The sequence below is a fragment of the Mastigoproctus giganteus genome, chromosome 6, assembly GCF_048544385.1.
Source record: "Mastigoproctus giganteus isolate SK-2022 chromosome 6, ASM4854438v1, whole genome shotgun sequence".
Classification (NCBI taxonomy): Eukaryota; Metazoa; Arthropoda; class Arachnida; order Uropygi; family Thelyphonidae; genus Mastigoproctus; species Mastigoproctus giganteus.
In genome coordinates, this window is record NC_143580.1 from 59,774,495 (window position 1) to 59,793,384 (window position 18,890).

At 37.1% G+C, this 18,890-nt stretch overlaps 1 protein-coding gene across 1 annotated transcript in view; it reads left to right on the forward strand.

Moving 5' to 3' along the window:
- Positions 1 to 18,890, forward strand: part of Rubicon (run domain Beclin-1-interacting and cysteine-rich domain-containing protein rubicon) — a 289,246-nt gene that overhangs the window by 100,046 nt on the left and 170,310 nt on the right. Inside the window, exon 8 of the mRNA XM_090376184.1 lies at positions 4,173 to 4,221. Coding sequence (XP_090232310.1) covers positions 4,173 to 4,221 — 49 coding nt within the window. The remainder of the gene's footprint in view (positions 1 to 4,172; positions 4,222 to 18,890) is intronic.

Here is an 18,890-nt window from a genome sequence, read left to right on the forward strand (position 1 = left end):
ATCTACAAACAGTAGGACATAATTGCCCACCCTCCATTCTTCTGATAACTTCCATCTTTTCGTCTAATGTTCGTCTTTTGTTCACCTTTTCGTCTAACAATTTGCATGGTCTTTTATCCATATTTTCCCTGGCAGTTGCACTTCCACTCTTACTACTTAAAGAACAAATTTATAAAAAACTCTATGGCACAATATTAAAGTACACAGATAATTGGAAACAGTATTCAACTTCACAAATCAAATTTTAAAATAAATTCACTGATAAGTAAAGAGCCACTACCAAATGCAACATTGTATAGAGAATGAGCATTATACAAATGTATTCCCAATGCAGCTTTGCCATTAATACATGCCCTGTAGCACTGCAGGGACTTTTTTTTGGTGACGGCACAGAATACAATTTTTGGGGAAAACCAAGGAAATTATTAGAAATTATTCAAATCGACATAAATCAAACTGTCATAAATTGAGGGCCCACTGTACTATTAAAAACGCATATTTTTGCCATTCATAATTCTAAAAAAAATTGCATTTTTTTCCATTCATACAGTAAAATCTCGTTAATACAAACTCAGTTTATACAAAGTACTCATTTATATGAAGCACATACCATCCTCTATGAAAGGATAGGCTTTTCTATGTAAATATATTCGTTTATTACAAAATTCGGTTAATATGTATTTTTCACAAGTTCGTTTTCACCTTGTGAAAAATAAATATTGTTATTTTGTATGTTTAATACAAATCTTAGCACCGCTGTCTGATTACTGCCTCTATTATTGCCTCTAGCCACAAAAGTTTGCTGCTTCCCGAAGGATGGCACTGACTTGTTCGAAATTACTTTTGTCTAAACAAATCCAGTTTATGGTATCTACAACATTCTGAAGTACACTCTGTAAAAACGTCATTGAGTAGGATGAGCTGTTAAATTAACAAAAGAATAAAAACAGTTTTTCTAAGTTGTTTACATACACTCCCTCACTTTCCACTGAAATATAAGGGGAGTTGCCATTGTTACACCACTTCAAAGAGTCTTTTGCTACGGTATACAGTAATATAATTTTTGTGCCATTTTATCTGAGCTGATGTCTTTTTTGAAACTTGTGTCTTTAAATTAATTTAAAATTTGTTTATATTAAATCTCATCTAGCAGTGTTATGATGACAAAATGTAAATGGACAGAATTCAGTCTGGAAATTAAACTGAAAATTATACAAGAGCCTGATAAGGATGGATTGAAGTAAAACGGACGTTGCAAAGGAACACAACATCCCTTTACCAACTTTATTTACATTACTGAAAAACTGAAAAAAAACTTGAAGTATGTGACACTGGAGCAGCAAGAAAAACAGGAAACAAATTGTAGTGCCAAACATGAGGAGCTTGAAACAAAACTTTTCGAGTAGTACCAACAAATGTGTGTGCATCTAATTTGCCAATGTCAGGTCCAATTTTGCAAGAAAAGGCAAATTATATAGCTCAGCAACATAGAAATAGTCACTTCAAATGTAGTAGTGGCTGGCTCCAAATATTTAAAAACAGGAATAACTTATTTTCGCAAAATGTTTGCAGTGAGTCTGAATTAGTCAACAAAGAAAAGGCTCCAGACTGGTTGTGTTCTGTACGGTCCATTCTTGAAAAATATGAGGTAAAGAATATTTTTAATCTTGACGAGAGACTGGTTTATTTTATAATTTACTGCCAAACAAAACATTTGCTGTTCTAGGAGACTCTTGTTGTGATGGACAATTAAGTAAACAAAGACTAACTGTTCTCTTATGCTGCAATTCAGATGGCAGTACAAAACTATGCCCACTTGCGATTGGTAAGTTTCCAAGCCAAGATGTTTTAAAGAAGATAACCGACTTCCCTGTGATTATGAGGTCAATAGAAGCACTTGGCTTACAGTCAAAATTTTTCAGTCTTGATTATCAAAAGTGGTCAGAATGGCTTCAGAAAAAAGGAACATTTTGATGATTCTAGATCGTGGCACAGCACATGCCGTCGGCAGTGCTGTAGTTGTAAAATTAGCAGAAGGTATACTCTATGAACGTTACAAAAAGCAGAGAGTATATTGTGCATATTAATCGAATTCCAAAGGGTATACAGCATATATCCGTAAGTAAAGACTCGCTGTTCTCTTATGCTGGTCACTTTAAAACGCTATTCACCTTAAAAAAATCCAGAGGGTATACAGTATATACTCACGTATATCCTCCACTACATCCCTCTCTGTCGGGACACAAGTTGACAAATATATGGCAGTTGTTTTTGCCATCCCAATACCACCAGTTTTATGCAGGCACTGGATCAAGGCATTTAAAATTGTCAGGTGTCAAACCTGACAATACATTTAAATTCAAAGGGTAAAAAATGTGTTGGTGGAAAAAAAAATAATAAAACCTCGCTTGACAGTGCTCATATGTGCAAATATGACAGGAACTGATAAAATAAAAAAAACTGTTGTTATCGGAAAATCGTTGAAACCTTGGTGTTTCAAAAACTTAAGGAAACTTCTTGTGAATTACACTGCAAACAAGAAAGCATGGATTACTTCAGATATTTTTCGTAAATGATTGGAATGGGGAGCTATTCAAAAAAAAAAAGAAAAATATTTTATTGTTAGTTGATAACTGTTCTGCACATTCCCAGATTCAAAATTTGTCCAACATTAAGCTAGTGTTTCTGCCTCCCAATGCAACATCAATTTTACAACCAATGGACATAGGTATAATCAAGAGTTTTAAAGGATTTTATAAAAAATTTCTAGTTCTACATCTGATCAGTCAAAGAGAACAGAAACTTACCGAGTCTATATCGATATTGGATGCTATAAATTTATTGAATGATGTGTGGAACAACGTTACTTCGACAACCATATTGAATTGCTTCAAGAAATTGAAATTAAATTCAAATGAAATTTCAATTGTAGATGAAGAAGATGGAAATGAAGAAAACAACTTACCATTATCAGAATGGTTACTGCATAACAATATTGTAGGTTTTAATACAGATAGCATCGCTGAATTTGTGTAAGTCGATGACAACTTATTAACTAGTGGTCTTCCAATAGAGAGTGACATTGTAGATGCTGTGCTCAACAAAGATGATAATGATGATGGTAAAGACGATGATGATTTGATAACAATTGAAAGTGAATCAAAATCAGTGCCCACAAGCTCAAGGTGCAATGGACACAGTAGTCATTTTTTTTAAGGAACTTAGGCAAATAATGAGACTTTTAATGCGTTGAATGTTTTAAGGGGAAACTTAAGAAATGTCTAAGTGAAAACTTTAAAACAAACATCAATTTTAAGATTTATAAATAAAGACTGATTGAAATCATGTTTATCATTAAATAGTATTGTTTTTAATTACAGAGAAATAAATTGTGTTTAGTATTAAGTGTATGGTTTCAAAATTACAGACAAATATATTGTTTAGTTTTTTGAATCTGTTTTTATAAAGTTATTGAGAATTTAAAAAAAATAGGTAGATTTAACTCATCACTGATATAAAGTGTTTGTTTAATGGCCCCAGGGGTTTCCCTATCTTCGCTATCACTAATTTAGCGAGCAATGGTTATAACGAGGAAATTTTGTCAGTTCCCTGATGCTCATTATAACCAAGTTCAACTGCAGTTAATGGTTTATATGTCTCCTTTTGTATTAAGATTGTAATTATTTTTACTGTGATACTAAAATATTGTATATATCAAGATATATACTGTACAATATTTTCATTTCTGTTAATTGTTTTTCTCTTAGTTTATCTTACAAATAAAATCTTTAGAAAAATGTGTTATTCCTATTACCATATTGTTAGACAAAGTGTTTGCTTTTATTATTTTTTAAATTTAAATCAATTTATTTTTGATATTATTATTTATTATTATTCTTAGATATATAGTATGCACCAAAAATAAATAAAACTGTACAATTTTGACACTTTTGGAGGACCTCATTACTACAAACCTCACAATTACAAAACGTGAAAATTTAGGTCCCTTGAACTTTGTATTAATGAGATTCATCTGTAATAGTATTTTGATGTCATTTATTACTTAGAAAAAATTAATTCATTTAAGCTATATTAATATTTATAAAATATTTATACTAATCTTTGATGCAAATATTTTCTTAAATAATTTTTGAATTTTTTTCCCTCATCAGAAATACAGATGTAAAAGCATTGCTATTCTTAGTGATGGAAAAACTGATAGTGAGTATCCATTATTACGTATATGCCTGAAAAAAATATATGTAACCGGAAGATATTTTGAGAGATTTATGCAGTACTGTTTTTTGTTTATCAAATTTTCTCCATTTCCGCATGATTTCAGCCGTTTGTGTTTGCTTTTTAATTTTTACTTTAATTTATAGATCTTGATTTTTTTTTTTTTATAAAATTAATTTTTTCGTTGTACATTCTGGAAATTCTACTGTTAGTATTAATTCGATTAATTAATATTATAGAAGTAGAAATGCATGTTTAGCTAATGCATGTTTTGAATCTACTGTCTTTCTACCCTTTTATGTAAGGAAATATATGACATTTGAATAATTACTTCTTAAACATTAATAGTGAAATTTGAGAATAAAGGCAGTTAAAAATACTTGTATGAAATGTAAACTATAGGTTAAAAATTTTATAGGGATGGGATAGTAGGAAAAAAATATTGAAATAGAAATCTTTAACCTTTTTGCGGTGTATTTAGATACTTAATCCTGCTTGCAAAAGATGAATTTTCCACGCAAAAATGACATTTCTGATTTGATCTTGTTTATCAATTTCCATGTGAAAATTAAAAAAAGTGGTTTCCATATCTAGCATTGACACTTTGGACATGCTGAAAAATTTTATGCAGGCAAGTGTATAGAGTATACCACAATAGGAAAGCATGCATCTGATTTTCTATGCCAAACGTTTCCAGCTATAAAACACAATCATCAAGCAAATTTAAAGAAAGATATAATATGAATTTCCAAAAGTTATTTTTCTTGACCGCATGCCTTTTGTGCTCAGTGAACAATGAATGCACACCAGTGAATAGAGAAGTATGTATTTCCTTTATGTGCGCAAGGCAATGTCAACTTTGTTGTGATACTGTAATAAATGAAATTTCTTACAGTATCACAACAAACTCCTTATTCCATGTAAGTGAATTTATAATTCCAGTTTTCTTAAGTTTGCATTAGCATTAACAAGGGCACATGATGCAAGAAAGCAAGCTTATATAGCATAAGCCAAAAAAAAAACCGCTTCTCATTTCACCCATTCACTCACTCCAAATGTTTGTCCAGTTCTGCCTTGAATCTGTTTAAGCTATCTACTTCTACAACAACAGATGGAAGTTTGTTCAAGCAATCAACCACCTTCTAGCTTAAAGGCAAACTTCCACACATCTACCTTACAACTGTCTTTCCTCAATTTGAATTTATGCCCTCTCAGGTGATTATTCTGAGCAAGAGGAAGAATCCCATCAGCATCGAGCATGCTCAAACTATTCAAGGCTTTATATACCTCTATCAGATCACCCCGCAGGTGCCTAGTTTCCAGACACTGTAATTTGCAAAACTTAAGCCTTTCTTTGTAAGAACAACCCTTTGTTCCATTCACTAATCTTGTTGCTCTTCTCTGTACTTGTTCCACCAGTTCTATGTCCTTCTTAAAATGAGGCCTCCAGACCTGTATGCAGTACTCAAGGGGATAATCACCTTATACAAGGGGATAATCACCTCCTTATCCCTGCTAGAAAAATTCCTGTACATCATTGACAATACACCATGAACTACCCTTGCAGACCGTCTGCACTGCTCAGAAAACTTCATATCTGCCTGCACAATTACCCCCAGGTCCTTTTCACTCTCTACCATTATCAGTGTAGTACCACAGAGTTGATACGTTACTCTGGGGTTACTGCTTCCCATATGCAGTACTTTACATTTGTCAACGTTAAACTTCAGTTGCCACCTCTCAGTCCATCTGCTCAACTTTTCTAGATCCTGTTGCAGTAGCATACTATCATTAGTGTCATTAACAACCCTGCTGACCTTTGTATCATCTGCAAACTTGAACATTAAGCCTGATATACTATCATTAATATTATTAATGAATACAGAAAACAACAATGGCCCAACACTGAATCCTGGGGAACTCCACTAATAACATTAGTCCACGAAGAGCAGTGTCCATTGATTACCACTCTGTCTTCTCCCACTCAACCAACCCTTTATCCATAGCAGCAATTTGCCTCCAATGCCGCACTGCTCAAATTTGTGCAACAGTATCAAAAGCCTTTCTAAGATTCAAATATATGATATCAGAATTATTATTTACATCCAGTTCTTTTGTGACAACATTATAGTATCCAATCAAATTGGTCAGACAAGACTTCCCTTTAACAAACCCATGCTGTGTCTGAGCTGTATCTGAAGTCTTGTCTAGATGATCTTTCAATGCTTCTTTAACCAGTGCCTTCATTAATTTCCCTGGAACAGAAGTTAAACTAACAGGTCTGTAATTACCTGTGTCTCCCTTTGATCCTCCTTTGTGGATTGGGGTCACATTTGCACATTTTCAGTCCATGGGTACCTTCCCTGAAGGAAGCTCTCATAATTATGGCTAAGGGATTGCTTACTTCTTTTGCTACCTCCTTTAATATAACTGGATAGATTCCATCCACCCCAGGTGCCTTTCTTATGCTTATCTTCAATAATTTCTCCACCACTTTATTCTCAGTTATTACAAGATTATCTAGCTTACTGCCAGAGTTTAATACACCTCTGGCATTCCCCTCCCTGAATAACTCCTCATGTGTGAATGTAGATGCAGAATATTCATTTAGTGTGTTAGCTACCTGAGCAGGATCATCAACAGTTGAACAATCGATATTAAGTGGTCCCATCTGATTCATCCCCCTTCCTTCTAGAGTTTACACAAGTAAAGAACTCTTTGCTGTTTTTCTTTGCATCCTTTGTCAAAGATTTCTCGTAATCTGCCTTTGCCTGCCTAACCTCCTTTATGACTTGGTTACAGACCAGCTTATATCTATCATAGGCTTCTGAGTCACCTGTTAATTTATATGTGGCGCCTCCGTAGCCAGGTGGGAAGGAGCAGCAGTGCGTAGCACACGCTTCTTGATTAGACCGGGGTTCAAGCCCGTCACCACCAAATACAGAGGATGCGGAAAGGTCAGGGAATGACCACTGCATATCCCCGGAGCAATATGGCCTTAGTTGCTAATGCTCCTAAAAACCAAATAACAAACAAACAATTTATATGTATTTTTCTTCTCTGCCACATGTGTAATTAGTTCATCTGACATCCATTTAATCCTAAATCTTGAACAATATTTCTTAGTTGGTATGAAAAGCCTTGTAGCTTCCAAGATTATTTCTTTGAATGCTTCCCATTTTGATTTTGCTGTTGGTAATATTATCAATTGGTCCCACCATATAGAATTTAAATACTGTCTCAGACCACTGTAGTCACCTTTACAAAAGCAAAGGCCCTTCCTTCTCCCTTGATGGTAGTTATCTCTTTGAGTAAATTCCACTTCAGCACACTGTGATCACTGCCACCTAGTGGTTCCTTTATCTGCAGATTCTTAATGCATGAAGAATCATTACTAATAATCAGATCAAGAGTATTTACACCCTCTAGTTGCCTCCCGAACATGCTGCTGTAAAAAACAATCATCCAATAAATCTACAATAGCCTTGCTAGTTTGCGAGTGACCAACTCAAGTTCCAGTCAATATCTGGAGAGTTAAAATCCATCATTATAAGACATTCTGATTTACTGGCCCACTCTCTTTCTCTGCACAATTGCTCATTATAATCATCAGATTCATTAGGCCTATAACACACAACTACTCTCATTTTTCCTTTCGCAGTGCATATGTCACACCAAACAGACTCAACATTGCATTGTCCACCAACATCAATTGGATGCACTTCCTTAGATTTTGTGTTTCTTAACTAACAGCATAACCCCTCCTCTCTTCCTGTCCTGTCTATCCTTTCTGTACATATTATACTCCCCAAATTCCAATTCTTCACTGCTTATGTCTGTGTGACACTGTCTCTAATATTCCAACAATATCTGCCTTTGATGTCTTGACTAGCACTTCAAGATCATCAGATTTATTAACTATACTCCTAACATTGGTATATATGCATGATGGACCACTCACAAATTATGAATGGTCCATGATGTCTGCAGTCATGAAATGTATAGTTTGTGATACTATGTTACTCATTGCTGTAAGGTTTATTTTATTTATTTTTTTTTACTATTCTTTGCATTTTGTTACAGTTTCACAGAATGATTTGTAATTTTATTACTTTGATGTCAGTAATTTTTACGCCGATCTCCAGGTAATTCTCCAGTAGGGCAAAGACAACTTAGTTGATTTCAATCCTTCTAAAACTCAGTCTTGTCTTATATCTCACAAAAAGGATTCTTCAGCTCCTGTGCTTATCTTTTGGGGATTACCCTGACTTCTAATCTTTCTTGGCACAAGCACATTACAAATATTGCTTCCTCTGCATCTAAAAAACTTGGTTTTCTGTTTCACTCTCGGCATTACTTTTCTTCCAAACAGCTGTTCACTCTGTACAAATCACAAATTTGCCCTACCATGGAACATTGTTCCCACATCTGGGGTGGTGTCCCCCAAAACCTCTCTCAGGCTTCTAGATTCAATTCAGAAGAGGGCAATTAGGTTAATTAATGACTCATCTCTAACAGAATCTCTCCATTCACTGTCTCATAGATGTACTGTTTCTGTTGCATGCCTTTTCTACAGATACTTCCATGGATACTGTTCTTCTGAATTGGCTTCTATAATTCCCACTCTCTCTTTCAAAACAATCCGAACATGTGCACCCACCAGCCAACATCCATTTACTGTCCAACTTTTCACATTCACATAACCAACCTTTCATCTTCCTCATTTATTCATTCAACTGCAGTTTTCTGGAACAACCTTCCTTCATATGTATTTCCAGAAAATTGCAATCTACAGAAGATCAAGTCTAATGTCAACAAATATCTTCTCTCGTCTTCTCAACCTCCAACCCAAGCAAGATGCCTCCATAGCCAGGTGGGCAGGGGCAGCAGTGCGTAGCACATGCTTCTTGATTAGACCGGGTTCAATCCCATGACCACCAAATATGGAGGATGCGGAAAGGTCAGAGAATGACCACCGCATATCCCCGGAACAATATGGCCTTAGTTGCTAATGCTCCTAAAAACCAAATAACAAACAAACAAACGAACTAACCCAAACACAGTACTAAGTACTATAGGGTCTAATACCTCTCGTGTTTGCGGTTTCATAAAAAAAAAAAAAAAAGCAGCATTCTGACAGCCAAATTAAGTGATATTGAAAGGTATTGTAATACAAACAAAGCACAAGAAAGCTGAAGAACCCTTTAGTTTTCAATATTAGAGAGTATTACCATTCAATAAATTTGGCAGTATAGAAGGTCAAAGGCAGAAAGCAGCATAGCATTTTTCATAGTTGTGTAAGGGGCAGATTCAGGTTTTATTGGACCTGAAGCTTATACAATTTTTGGGGCCCTCTTTAAGAAAAAGAATACAAAATCTCTTTGTATTTTTTTTTATTAAAGTTAAGTACAGTCCAACAAGAAATTCTCTAAGCAGTGCTAAAAGGCTGCTAGAAGAGCTCACTAGAACTTTGCTAACATTGACATAGAGGTGATCATGGAAGTATCTACTGAAAAGGCATGCAACAGAAATAGAATGTCTATGAGACACACACACAGTGGAGAGACTTTGTTAGAGATGGGTCATTAATTAATCTACCTGTCCTCTTTTGAATGAAGTCCAGAAGCATGAGGGAAGTTTTGGGGGCACTGGACCAGATGTGGGAACAATATTCAATGGTAGGGCAGATTTGAGATTTGTCCAGAGGGAGAGCAACTGTTTGGAAGAAAGCCCTCCTAAGATCCAAGAGTAAAAGCTCAGAAAACTTCATATCTGACTGCATAATTACCCCCAGGTCTTTTTCATTTTCTACCACCCTGAATGTAGTACCACACAGTTGATACATTACTTTGGGGTTACTGCTACCCATATGCAGTACTTTACATTTGTCAATGTTAAACTTCAGTTGCCACCTCTCAGCCCATCTGCTCAACTTTTCTAGATCCTGTTGCGGTAGCTTACTGTCATTAGTGTCATTAACAACCCTGCCAACCTTTGTATCATCTGCAAACTTTGACATTAAGCCTGATATACCTTCATTAATATCGTTGATAAATACAGAAAACAACAATGGGCATAACACCGAACGCTGGGGGACTCCACTAATAACATTAGTCCACGAAGAGCAGTGTCCATTGATTACCACTCTCTGTCTTCTCCCACTTAACCATCTCTTTATCCATAGCAGAAATTTGCCACTAATGTCACACTGCTCCAATTTTACAGCAGTCTTCCATGTGCAACAGTATCAAAAGCCCTCCTAAGATCCAAGTACAGGAACTCCTCGACTTGCGTTAATACTCAACTTACAGAAATTCGACTTTACATAAGTTTCTGCTGGCTGGTGCAAACTTAAAAAAATCATAGAAACGTATTTTGCATCCCTTAGGAATAAGTGAAGGTACTGTGAAAATATCGTAATGTGAACCCAATAACACTTTTTTTTTTTTTTTTTTTTTTTTTTTTTTTTTTTGTAATTCAGGATTTCAACTTCCAAGTCCTTGGAAGTTAAAAATGTTGCTATATAACTAAGTTTTTATCTCTCTAAAAGGCCATATTTATAATGGAAATTGCTGTACCCTCTCATCGTTATCATATGTTCCCATTATAAGAATAAATTTTGAACGCTTTTGTGATATTTTCTAAAGGACGTTTCTGGAGACCAAAACACAGTATACACTTTCCGGTTTATTGGGCTTTTTTGTTAGCGCATCTAATTATAAATAGGTAATAAACCCAATCTTATTGCATTTATGATAATACCAATAACTGCAGTTGTGTGGGTTTTTATGCTGTTATGGTGAAATTTGTTCCTTTCACTGAAATATTCAATCATATAAAAAAACATATTTTCAGAAACTTCTCTTCATTCCTATTTATGTATTACAATGATGAAGGGAAAGCGACCAATAAAAAGTGCAAGTTGTGGTAGTTCCAGCAAACGAAACAAAATTCATTTAGAAATGAAGATGAAAATGATTAAGAAGTACGAAGCAGCACAAAGTTTGTCATCTAATGCAAGGGAATTAGATCTCACTGTTTCAACAGTGAATACTATTTTAAAGGGCAGTGCGCTTATAAAAGAACATGTCAAAGGATCAACGCACTTAAGGTCAACACTGTTCAGGTGCTGTATCGAAGATGGAACAGCTATTAATAATATGGATGGAAAATCAGATTCAGAAGCTAGTGCCTCTGAGTCTAATGACAATTCAAGCAAAAGCAACAAGTATTTATAAAGATACTGCAAACCCTAACCCAAGTTCGTGGCAAGCAACGGGTGGTTTAATAAGTCCAAGCATCGCGCTGGTTTCCACAGTGTTAAAGTATGCAGTGAAGTCGCCAGTACCGATTCTGCAGTTGCAGAGAAATTTTGTAATGTGTTAGAAAAAATTATCGATGAAGGTGGCTGTCCGATGCAGCAAAATTTTAACATTGACGAGCCTTCTCTGTATTGGAAAAAAAATGCCGGATCGAACATACATTTGCCAAAGAGGAAAATACAATGCCAGGTTTCAAGGCGTCAAAAGATAGGGCCATACTCTTGCTTGGGGCTAATGCAGCAAGAGATTACAGTTCAAAACCACTGCTTGTGTACAATTCTGTAACTCCTCATGCATTTAAGGGCATCAATAAAGACACCCTATCCATGCATTTCTGATCAAACCAGAGAGCATGAATAACAATATCTCTCTCTTTGAGGATTGGTTTAAATGCTGCTTCATTCCCGAGGTTGAAAAATATTGTAAATACAACGACGTTCCTTTCAAGATTTTGCTTCTATTAGATAATGCTCCTGGACATGCTACACATCCAGATTTCAATTCAAATGTGAGGGTCATATTTCTGTCGCCAAACATGACTTCACTCATCCAACCTATGGATCAGGGTGTTATTTCGAATTTAAAAGCATATTATTTAGACACAACATTTGTTCGGGCATTGTCTGCAGTAGACAGTGAGAAAATTTTACGTTAAGAGCCTTTTGGAAAGATTACAATACTTACCACACCATCTTAAACATTAATAAAGCCTGGGCAGAAATTACTAAAAGTTGTTTGAATGGTGCAAAAAATATGCCCACAGCACATAAAAGGCTTCAAAGGATTTGAAAAAGATGAATCATACAAAGAGGTTATAGATAAGATTGTAAAGGTTGCAGAGCTACTTCAGTTGGAGGTTGATGCCAATGACGTGGAGGAGTTAATAGGGGAAGAAGAGAAGGAATTTATCTAACGAACTTATTGACTTGTAGGCAGCAATAGTGAAAGAAGAAAATGCTGATGAAGTTCAAGATGAACCAAATGAGGAGCTGAGATGCTTAATCATCAGAGAGAGAGAGAGAGAGAGAGAGATCGCAATGGCATTTCATGAAATTGCATCAGCAATGGCAAGGTTTGGGAAGATGGACCCTGACAGTGAACGATTCTTAAAAGTTAACAGAGGGGTGAATGATATGCTTGTTTGCTACAAAGAAATCTCTGATGAAAAGAAAAAAGCCACCGTCCAGTCATCCATTAATATGTTCTTTAGTAAGGGGAGTGGCAGACCCCCTTCTAAATCTCCACAGCCCTCAACCTCAGCAGCGGCGTACTTATCAGCTGAAGATGTCGATTTTGGCAACGATGCTCGAGAGGTAAAAATTATTGATGGTTATGCCTGTCTCCTCTTTTTTTGTAATTTTATAATTTTCAAATTTTTTTAAATTGCACACTTTTGTAATTTTTCCTGCACACGAGATAAAAAAAATTGAATAAATACAATAAATAATTCTATTTACATGTTCGTCGAACATTTCTTTTTTGATTCAATCAATTCAGCAAGCACAGTTTGCGAGTGCTGTACAAGCATGGGGGAAATTCCGACTTACGTAAAATCTGACTTACGTAGCTGTGGGATGCAACCCTTACATAAGTCGGGGAGTTCCTGTATATTATATAAAAATTTATTCTTTGCATCCAGTTCCTTTGTGACCACATCATAGTATCCAATCAAATTGGTCAGACTTTCCCTTAACAAACCCATGCTATGTCCGAGCTATAACTAAAGTCTTGTCTAGATGATCCTGCAGTGCTTCTTTAACCAGTGCCCCCATTAATTTCCTCGGAACAGAAGTTATATGCATTTATATGCACATAACGTTTGATTGATTATCTTTATTTGAATATTAGGAAAGTATGTGAATAATAATAATAATGTGTATTAAACACAAAAAAATACTATATTATTTCCAAACATTTGGCAATCCAAACACTTGCCAAACATTTGGCAAGGAGCAAACAAGGTTATGAAATATGTAAGAAAATTATAAAAGGAAAGAATAATAATAGATGTGTGTGCAGAGATGGTTTTACCTTGAAGCTAATAAAGCTTAAGCTTCAGGGCCCTTTCAAGGGCATGGGAGGGGCCAATCAGTATGTTCACATGGTCATGTTTTTGTAAAATTTTCAAAAGTAAGATATTTTAACCACAATTGGTTAACCGCTGTCTCTTTCCACTGTGACTTCTCCTTGTGGTATTGGAGTGGCCACCAACTTTGATGGCCACTCCAAGAGTACAAAATTTCTTTGTATTCTTTTTCTTAGAGTTGGTGGCCACTCAAATGCCACCTGACATGAGGGAAATTTAAATTTTAGAACTAGTGACAATATTGACGACAAGAGAAGGAAAATAAGGACAACGAAGGTAAACCTTCTGAGTGAGAAATGGTGGCAGCTTTTGAAACTTCATCATTAGCATTAGTAGAGGCATATGATGCAAGAAAGCAAGCTTATTCAGCATCAGCAAAAAAAAAAAAAAAAAACCCACTCCCATTTCACCCCTCCGTTCGTTCGAAATACCTGTCCAGTTGAGCTTTAAATTTGTTTAGGCTATCAACTTCAACAAGTGATGGAAGTCGGTTCCACCAACCAACCACCCGCTGGCCAAAGGCAAATTTCCGCACATCTATCCGACATCCGTCCTTCCTCAATTTGAATTTATGCCCTCTGAGGTGATTATTCTGAGCAAGATGAAGAATCCCATTGGCATTGAGCATGCTCAAACCATTCAAAGCCTTATACACCTCTATCAGATCACCTCGCCGGTGCCTAGTCTCCAGACTCTGCAATTTGCAAAACTTAAGCCTTTCTTCGTAAGAGCAACCCTTTGTTCCATTTACTAATCTTGTTGCCCTTCTCTGTACCTGTTCCAGCAGCTCTACATCCTTCTTGAAATGAGGCCTCCAGACCTGTATACAGTACTCAAGATGTGGCCTAACCATTGCCTTATACAAGGGAATAATCACCTCCTTATTCCTGCTAGAAAAATTCTTGTGTATCATTGACAAGACACCATGAGCTACTCTTGCAGCTTGTCTGCACTGCTCAGAGAACTTCATATCTGCCTGCACAATTACCCCCAGGTCCTTTTCATTCTCCACCACTGTCAGTGTAGTACCGCAGAGTTGATACGTTGCTCTGGGGTTACTGTTTCCCATATGTAGTACTTTACATTTGTCAATGTTAAACTTCATTTGCCACCTCTCAGCCCATCTGTTCAACCTTTCCAGATCCTGTTGGAGGGCGCTGAATCTCTTTAAAAGTTATAGCTATCAGTTACAGGCTCCGCAAAAACGATAAGTGTTTACCTGTTATTTACATGATTGTTATTTTATATTGTACTTAATACGTAGTCATATAGTTATAGTTACGCTGGTTATTTTTTATTTTTAATTTAGATAAAGAGTTTTTGTGGATTTTACTTACGATAGGTAAAACCGTTATTTCGTTCCATTTTTGTAGCCATTGTTTTTGGATATAGTGGTAGGGAATTCAAATTTATTAATTGAGGTAGCTAGGTAGCTCTAACGCATAATTATATAGTAATACGCTTCACTGTTTCTATTTAATAGTTTCTATTCAAATACTACTGACATTTAATTTATTGATTTTATTAATTTAAACTACCATGCCCCAAACTAGAGCAGCAAAGCAACGGGCACAAAGTGGCACGAGTGCTGTGACTCGGGGGAGAACTGAGGGGGGCAATTCTCCAACACATCACAGCCTAAAGAAATGTGCAACTTGTGAAATGTTTGCCGAACTCTCTGGAACGGAACATAATATTGCCATGGGGGATGTCTTTGTGTGTGCGCGATGCAAGGAGTGTAAGGAAATCAGGCGACAACTCAGCGTTGTTATGGGCCTATATGAGAGTTTGAGAGACAGGGTGGATGCCCTCGAAAGATCTAAATTGAGGGGCCCATCAGGCTCTCAGCTGCCCACATCAACGCCAGAGCTTGCACTTGGTCATCACGCAACACAGCGGCAACCCCTAAGGCAGAATGCGCTGGTCCCACAGGAACTAGTTGTTGTTGGTGACTTTATTGTCAGGGAAACGGGGAACATCCTTTGTAAAAAGGATAGGTGGAACAGGACCAGGGTATGTCTGCCAGGGGCAAGGGTTGATGACGTTGTAGAGCAGATATCATCTTTCAAGGGCACAAAAGGTGATATAGTTGTACACGTTGGCACTAATGATATTAAGAGTAGGAGACCGGCGGAATTACTCAACAAGTACAGGTCACTGTTGAAAAAAAGCCGTGAAATAGGGTTGAATTTGAAAGTGTCTGCAATTCTGCCCAGACACGATAGGAGGGAGTATATGATGAGAGCCTTGTCGATCAATTCGGCCCTGGAAAGATTGTGCAAGGCTCAAGGGGTAGAATTTTTTTCAGCCTGGGCTGTACTTGTTAACAGGAGAGATTGCTTCTACAGGGATGGGATACACTTAAATAGAAAGGGTGCAAGAATATTTGCTGATGCTATCGAGGCAGTGTTAGGTGGGTCGGAAAACTGCTAGTTTGGGGGGATACAAAGACTAATAGTTTAACAGTAACCGCAGGCAGAGGTGAAGGTGATTCTTGCACAACTTCTATTAGAATAAGAAGCGACCTGGAGCGAGGGGTGTTGGGGGTTTCAGGGACGGATGGCAGTCATCATGGAATAGTTGGGTATATGGGATGTGTTAGGGTAACAAGGAATAGGCATAGGAGCATGTATGCTTGCATGTATACCAATGCTAGAAGTATAGTAAATAAATTTGATGAATTTGAAGTGTTGGTCAAGACATCAAAGGCGGATATTGTTGGGATAGCAGAGACGTGGTGTCACAAAGATATAAGGAATGCAGAACTGGAATTTGGGGAGTACAATGTGTACAGAAAGGATAGACAAGACAGAAAGGGAGGGGGTGTTATGCTGTTAATTAAGAAAAGCATAAAATCAAAGGAAGTGCACCCAGTTAATATAGATGAACAGTGCTCTGTTGAGTCAGTTTGGTGCGAGATAAGCACTGCGAAAGGAAAAATAAGGGTAGGAGTGTGTTATAGGCCTAATGACTTGAATGAGTACAATGAACAATTGTACAGAGAAATAGAGTGGGCCAGTAAATCTGAATGTCTTATAATGGGGGATTTTAACTTCCCAGATATTGACTGGAACTTATGGGTTGGTCACTCACACACCAGTCAGACTTTTGTGGATTTATTGGATGATTGTTTTCTGCAGCAGCATGTTCGAGAGGCAACCAGAGAAAGTAACACTCTTGATCTGGTTATCAGCAGTGATCATTCGTGTATTAAGAATTTGCAGATAAAGGAACCACTAGGTGGCAGTGATCACAGTGTGCTGAAGTGGGATTTACTCAAAGAGGTAACTACCGTCAGGGGTAAAGGAAAGGGTTTTTGCTTCCGTAAAGGGGAGTACAGTGGTCTCAGACAGTTTTTAAATTCTGTACAGTGGGATCAACTGACGATGTTACCAACAGTAAATTCTAAGTGGGAAGCATTCAAGGAATTAATCGTGGAAGCTACTAGACTTTATATACCGATTAAGAAATATCGTTCAAGGTTTAGGCCTAAATGGTTATCAAATGAACTAATGAGACTCGTGACAGAGAAGAAAAATGCATGGGATGCATATAAATTATCAGGTGACGCAGAAGCCTGTGGCAGATATAAGCTAGTCTGTAATCAGGTCACAAAGGAGGTTCGGCAGGCGAAGGCGGATTACGAGAAATCTTTGGCAAAGGATGCTAAGAAAAACAGCAAGGATTTCTTTACTTATATAAACTCTAAAAGGAAGGGGATAAATATGATTGGTCCACTTGACATCGATGGTTCGACTGTTGATGATCCTGCTCAGATAGCAAACAAACTGAATGAGTATTTTGCATCTACATTCACACGTGAGGAATTATTACAGTTTGAAAATGGAAGAAGGTTATCAAATTGTAGCAGTGTGCTTAATGATTTTGTAATAACTGAGAGCAAAGTGGAGGAGAAATTGTTGAAGTTAAACATAAGAAAGGCACCTGGGGTGGATGGGATCTATCCAGGTATTTTAAAAGAGGCGGCAAAGCAACTAAGCAAACCCTTAGCCATAATTATGAGAGCATCCTTGGACTCAGGGGAGGTTCCCACGGACTGGAGATGTGCAAATGTGTCCCCAATTCACAAAGGTGGATCGAAGGGTGACACGAGTAATTACAGACCAGTTAGTTTAACTTCTGTTCCGGGTAAAATAATGGAGTCACTCGTTAAAGATGCATTGCAGGATCATCTAGACAAGACTGCAGCAATAATTCAAACACAGCATGGGTTTGTTAAGGGAAAGTCTTGTCTGACAAATTTGATTGGTTATTATGATGTGGTCACAAAGGAACTGGATGCAAAAAATAATTTTGATATCATATACTTGGATTTCAGGAAAGCTTTTGACACTGTTGCGCATGGAAGACTACTGTACAAATTGGAGCAGAATGGTATTAAGGGTAAGTTGCTACAATGGATAAAAGGATGGTTAAGTGGGAGAAGACAGAGGGTGGTAATCAATGGGTGCTGCTCTTCGTGGACTAATGTTATTAGTGGAGTCCCACAGGGTTCGGTGTTGGGTCCACTGTTGTTTTGTGTATTTATCAATGATATTGATGAAGGTATATTGGGCTTAATGTCGAAGTTTGCAGATGACACAAAGGTTGGCAGGGTTGTTAATGACAGTAATGGCAGTGTGCTACTGCAACAGGATCTAGATAATTTGAGCAGATGGGCTAAGAAGTGGCAACTGAAGTTCAACCTTGACAAATGCAAAGTACTGCATATGGGTAGAAGTAACCCCAGAGAAACGTACCAACTGTGTGGTACTACACTTAAGGTGGTAGAAAATGAAAAAGACCTGGGAGTAATTGTGCAGTCAGATATGAAGTTTTCTGAGCAATGCAGACAGGCTGCTAGGGCGGGTCATGGGGTTTTGTCAATGATATATAGGAATTTTGCTAGCAGGGAAAAGGAGGTGATTGTCCCTCTGTATAAGGCAATGGTCAGGCCACGCCTTGAGTACTGCGTACAGGTCTGGAGGCCTCATTTTAGGAAGGATGTAGATTTGCTTGAGCGTGTACAGAGAAGAGCAACACGATTGGTGAGGGGAATGAAGGGATCCTCTTACCAAGAGAGGCTTAAGTTCTGCAAATTGCAGTGGCTGGAGACTAGGCACCTGCGCGGTGATCTGATTGAGGTCTATAAGGCCTTGAATGGGTTGAGCACGCTGAATTCTGATGGGATCCTCCCACTTGTTCAGACTACGAACCTACGGGGACATAAGTTCAAATTAAGAAAG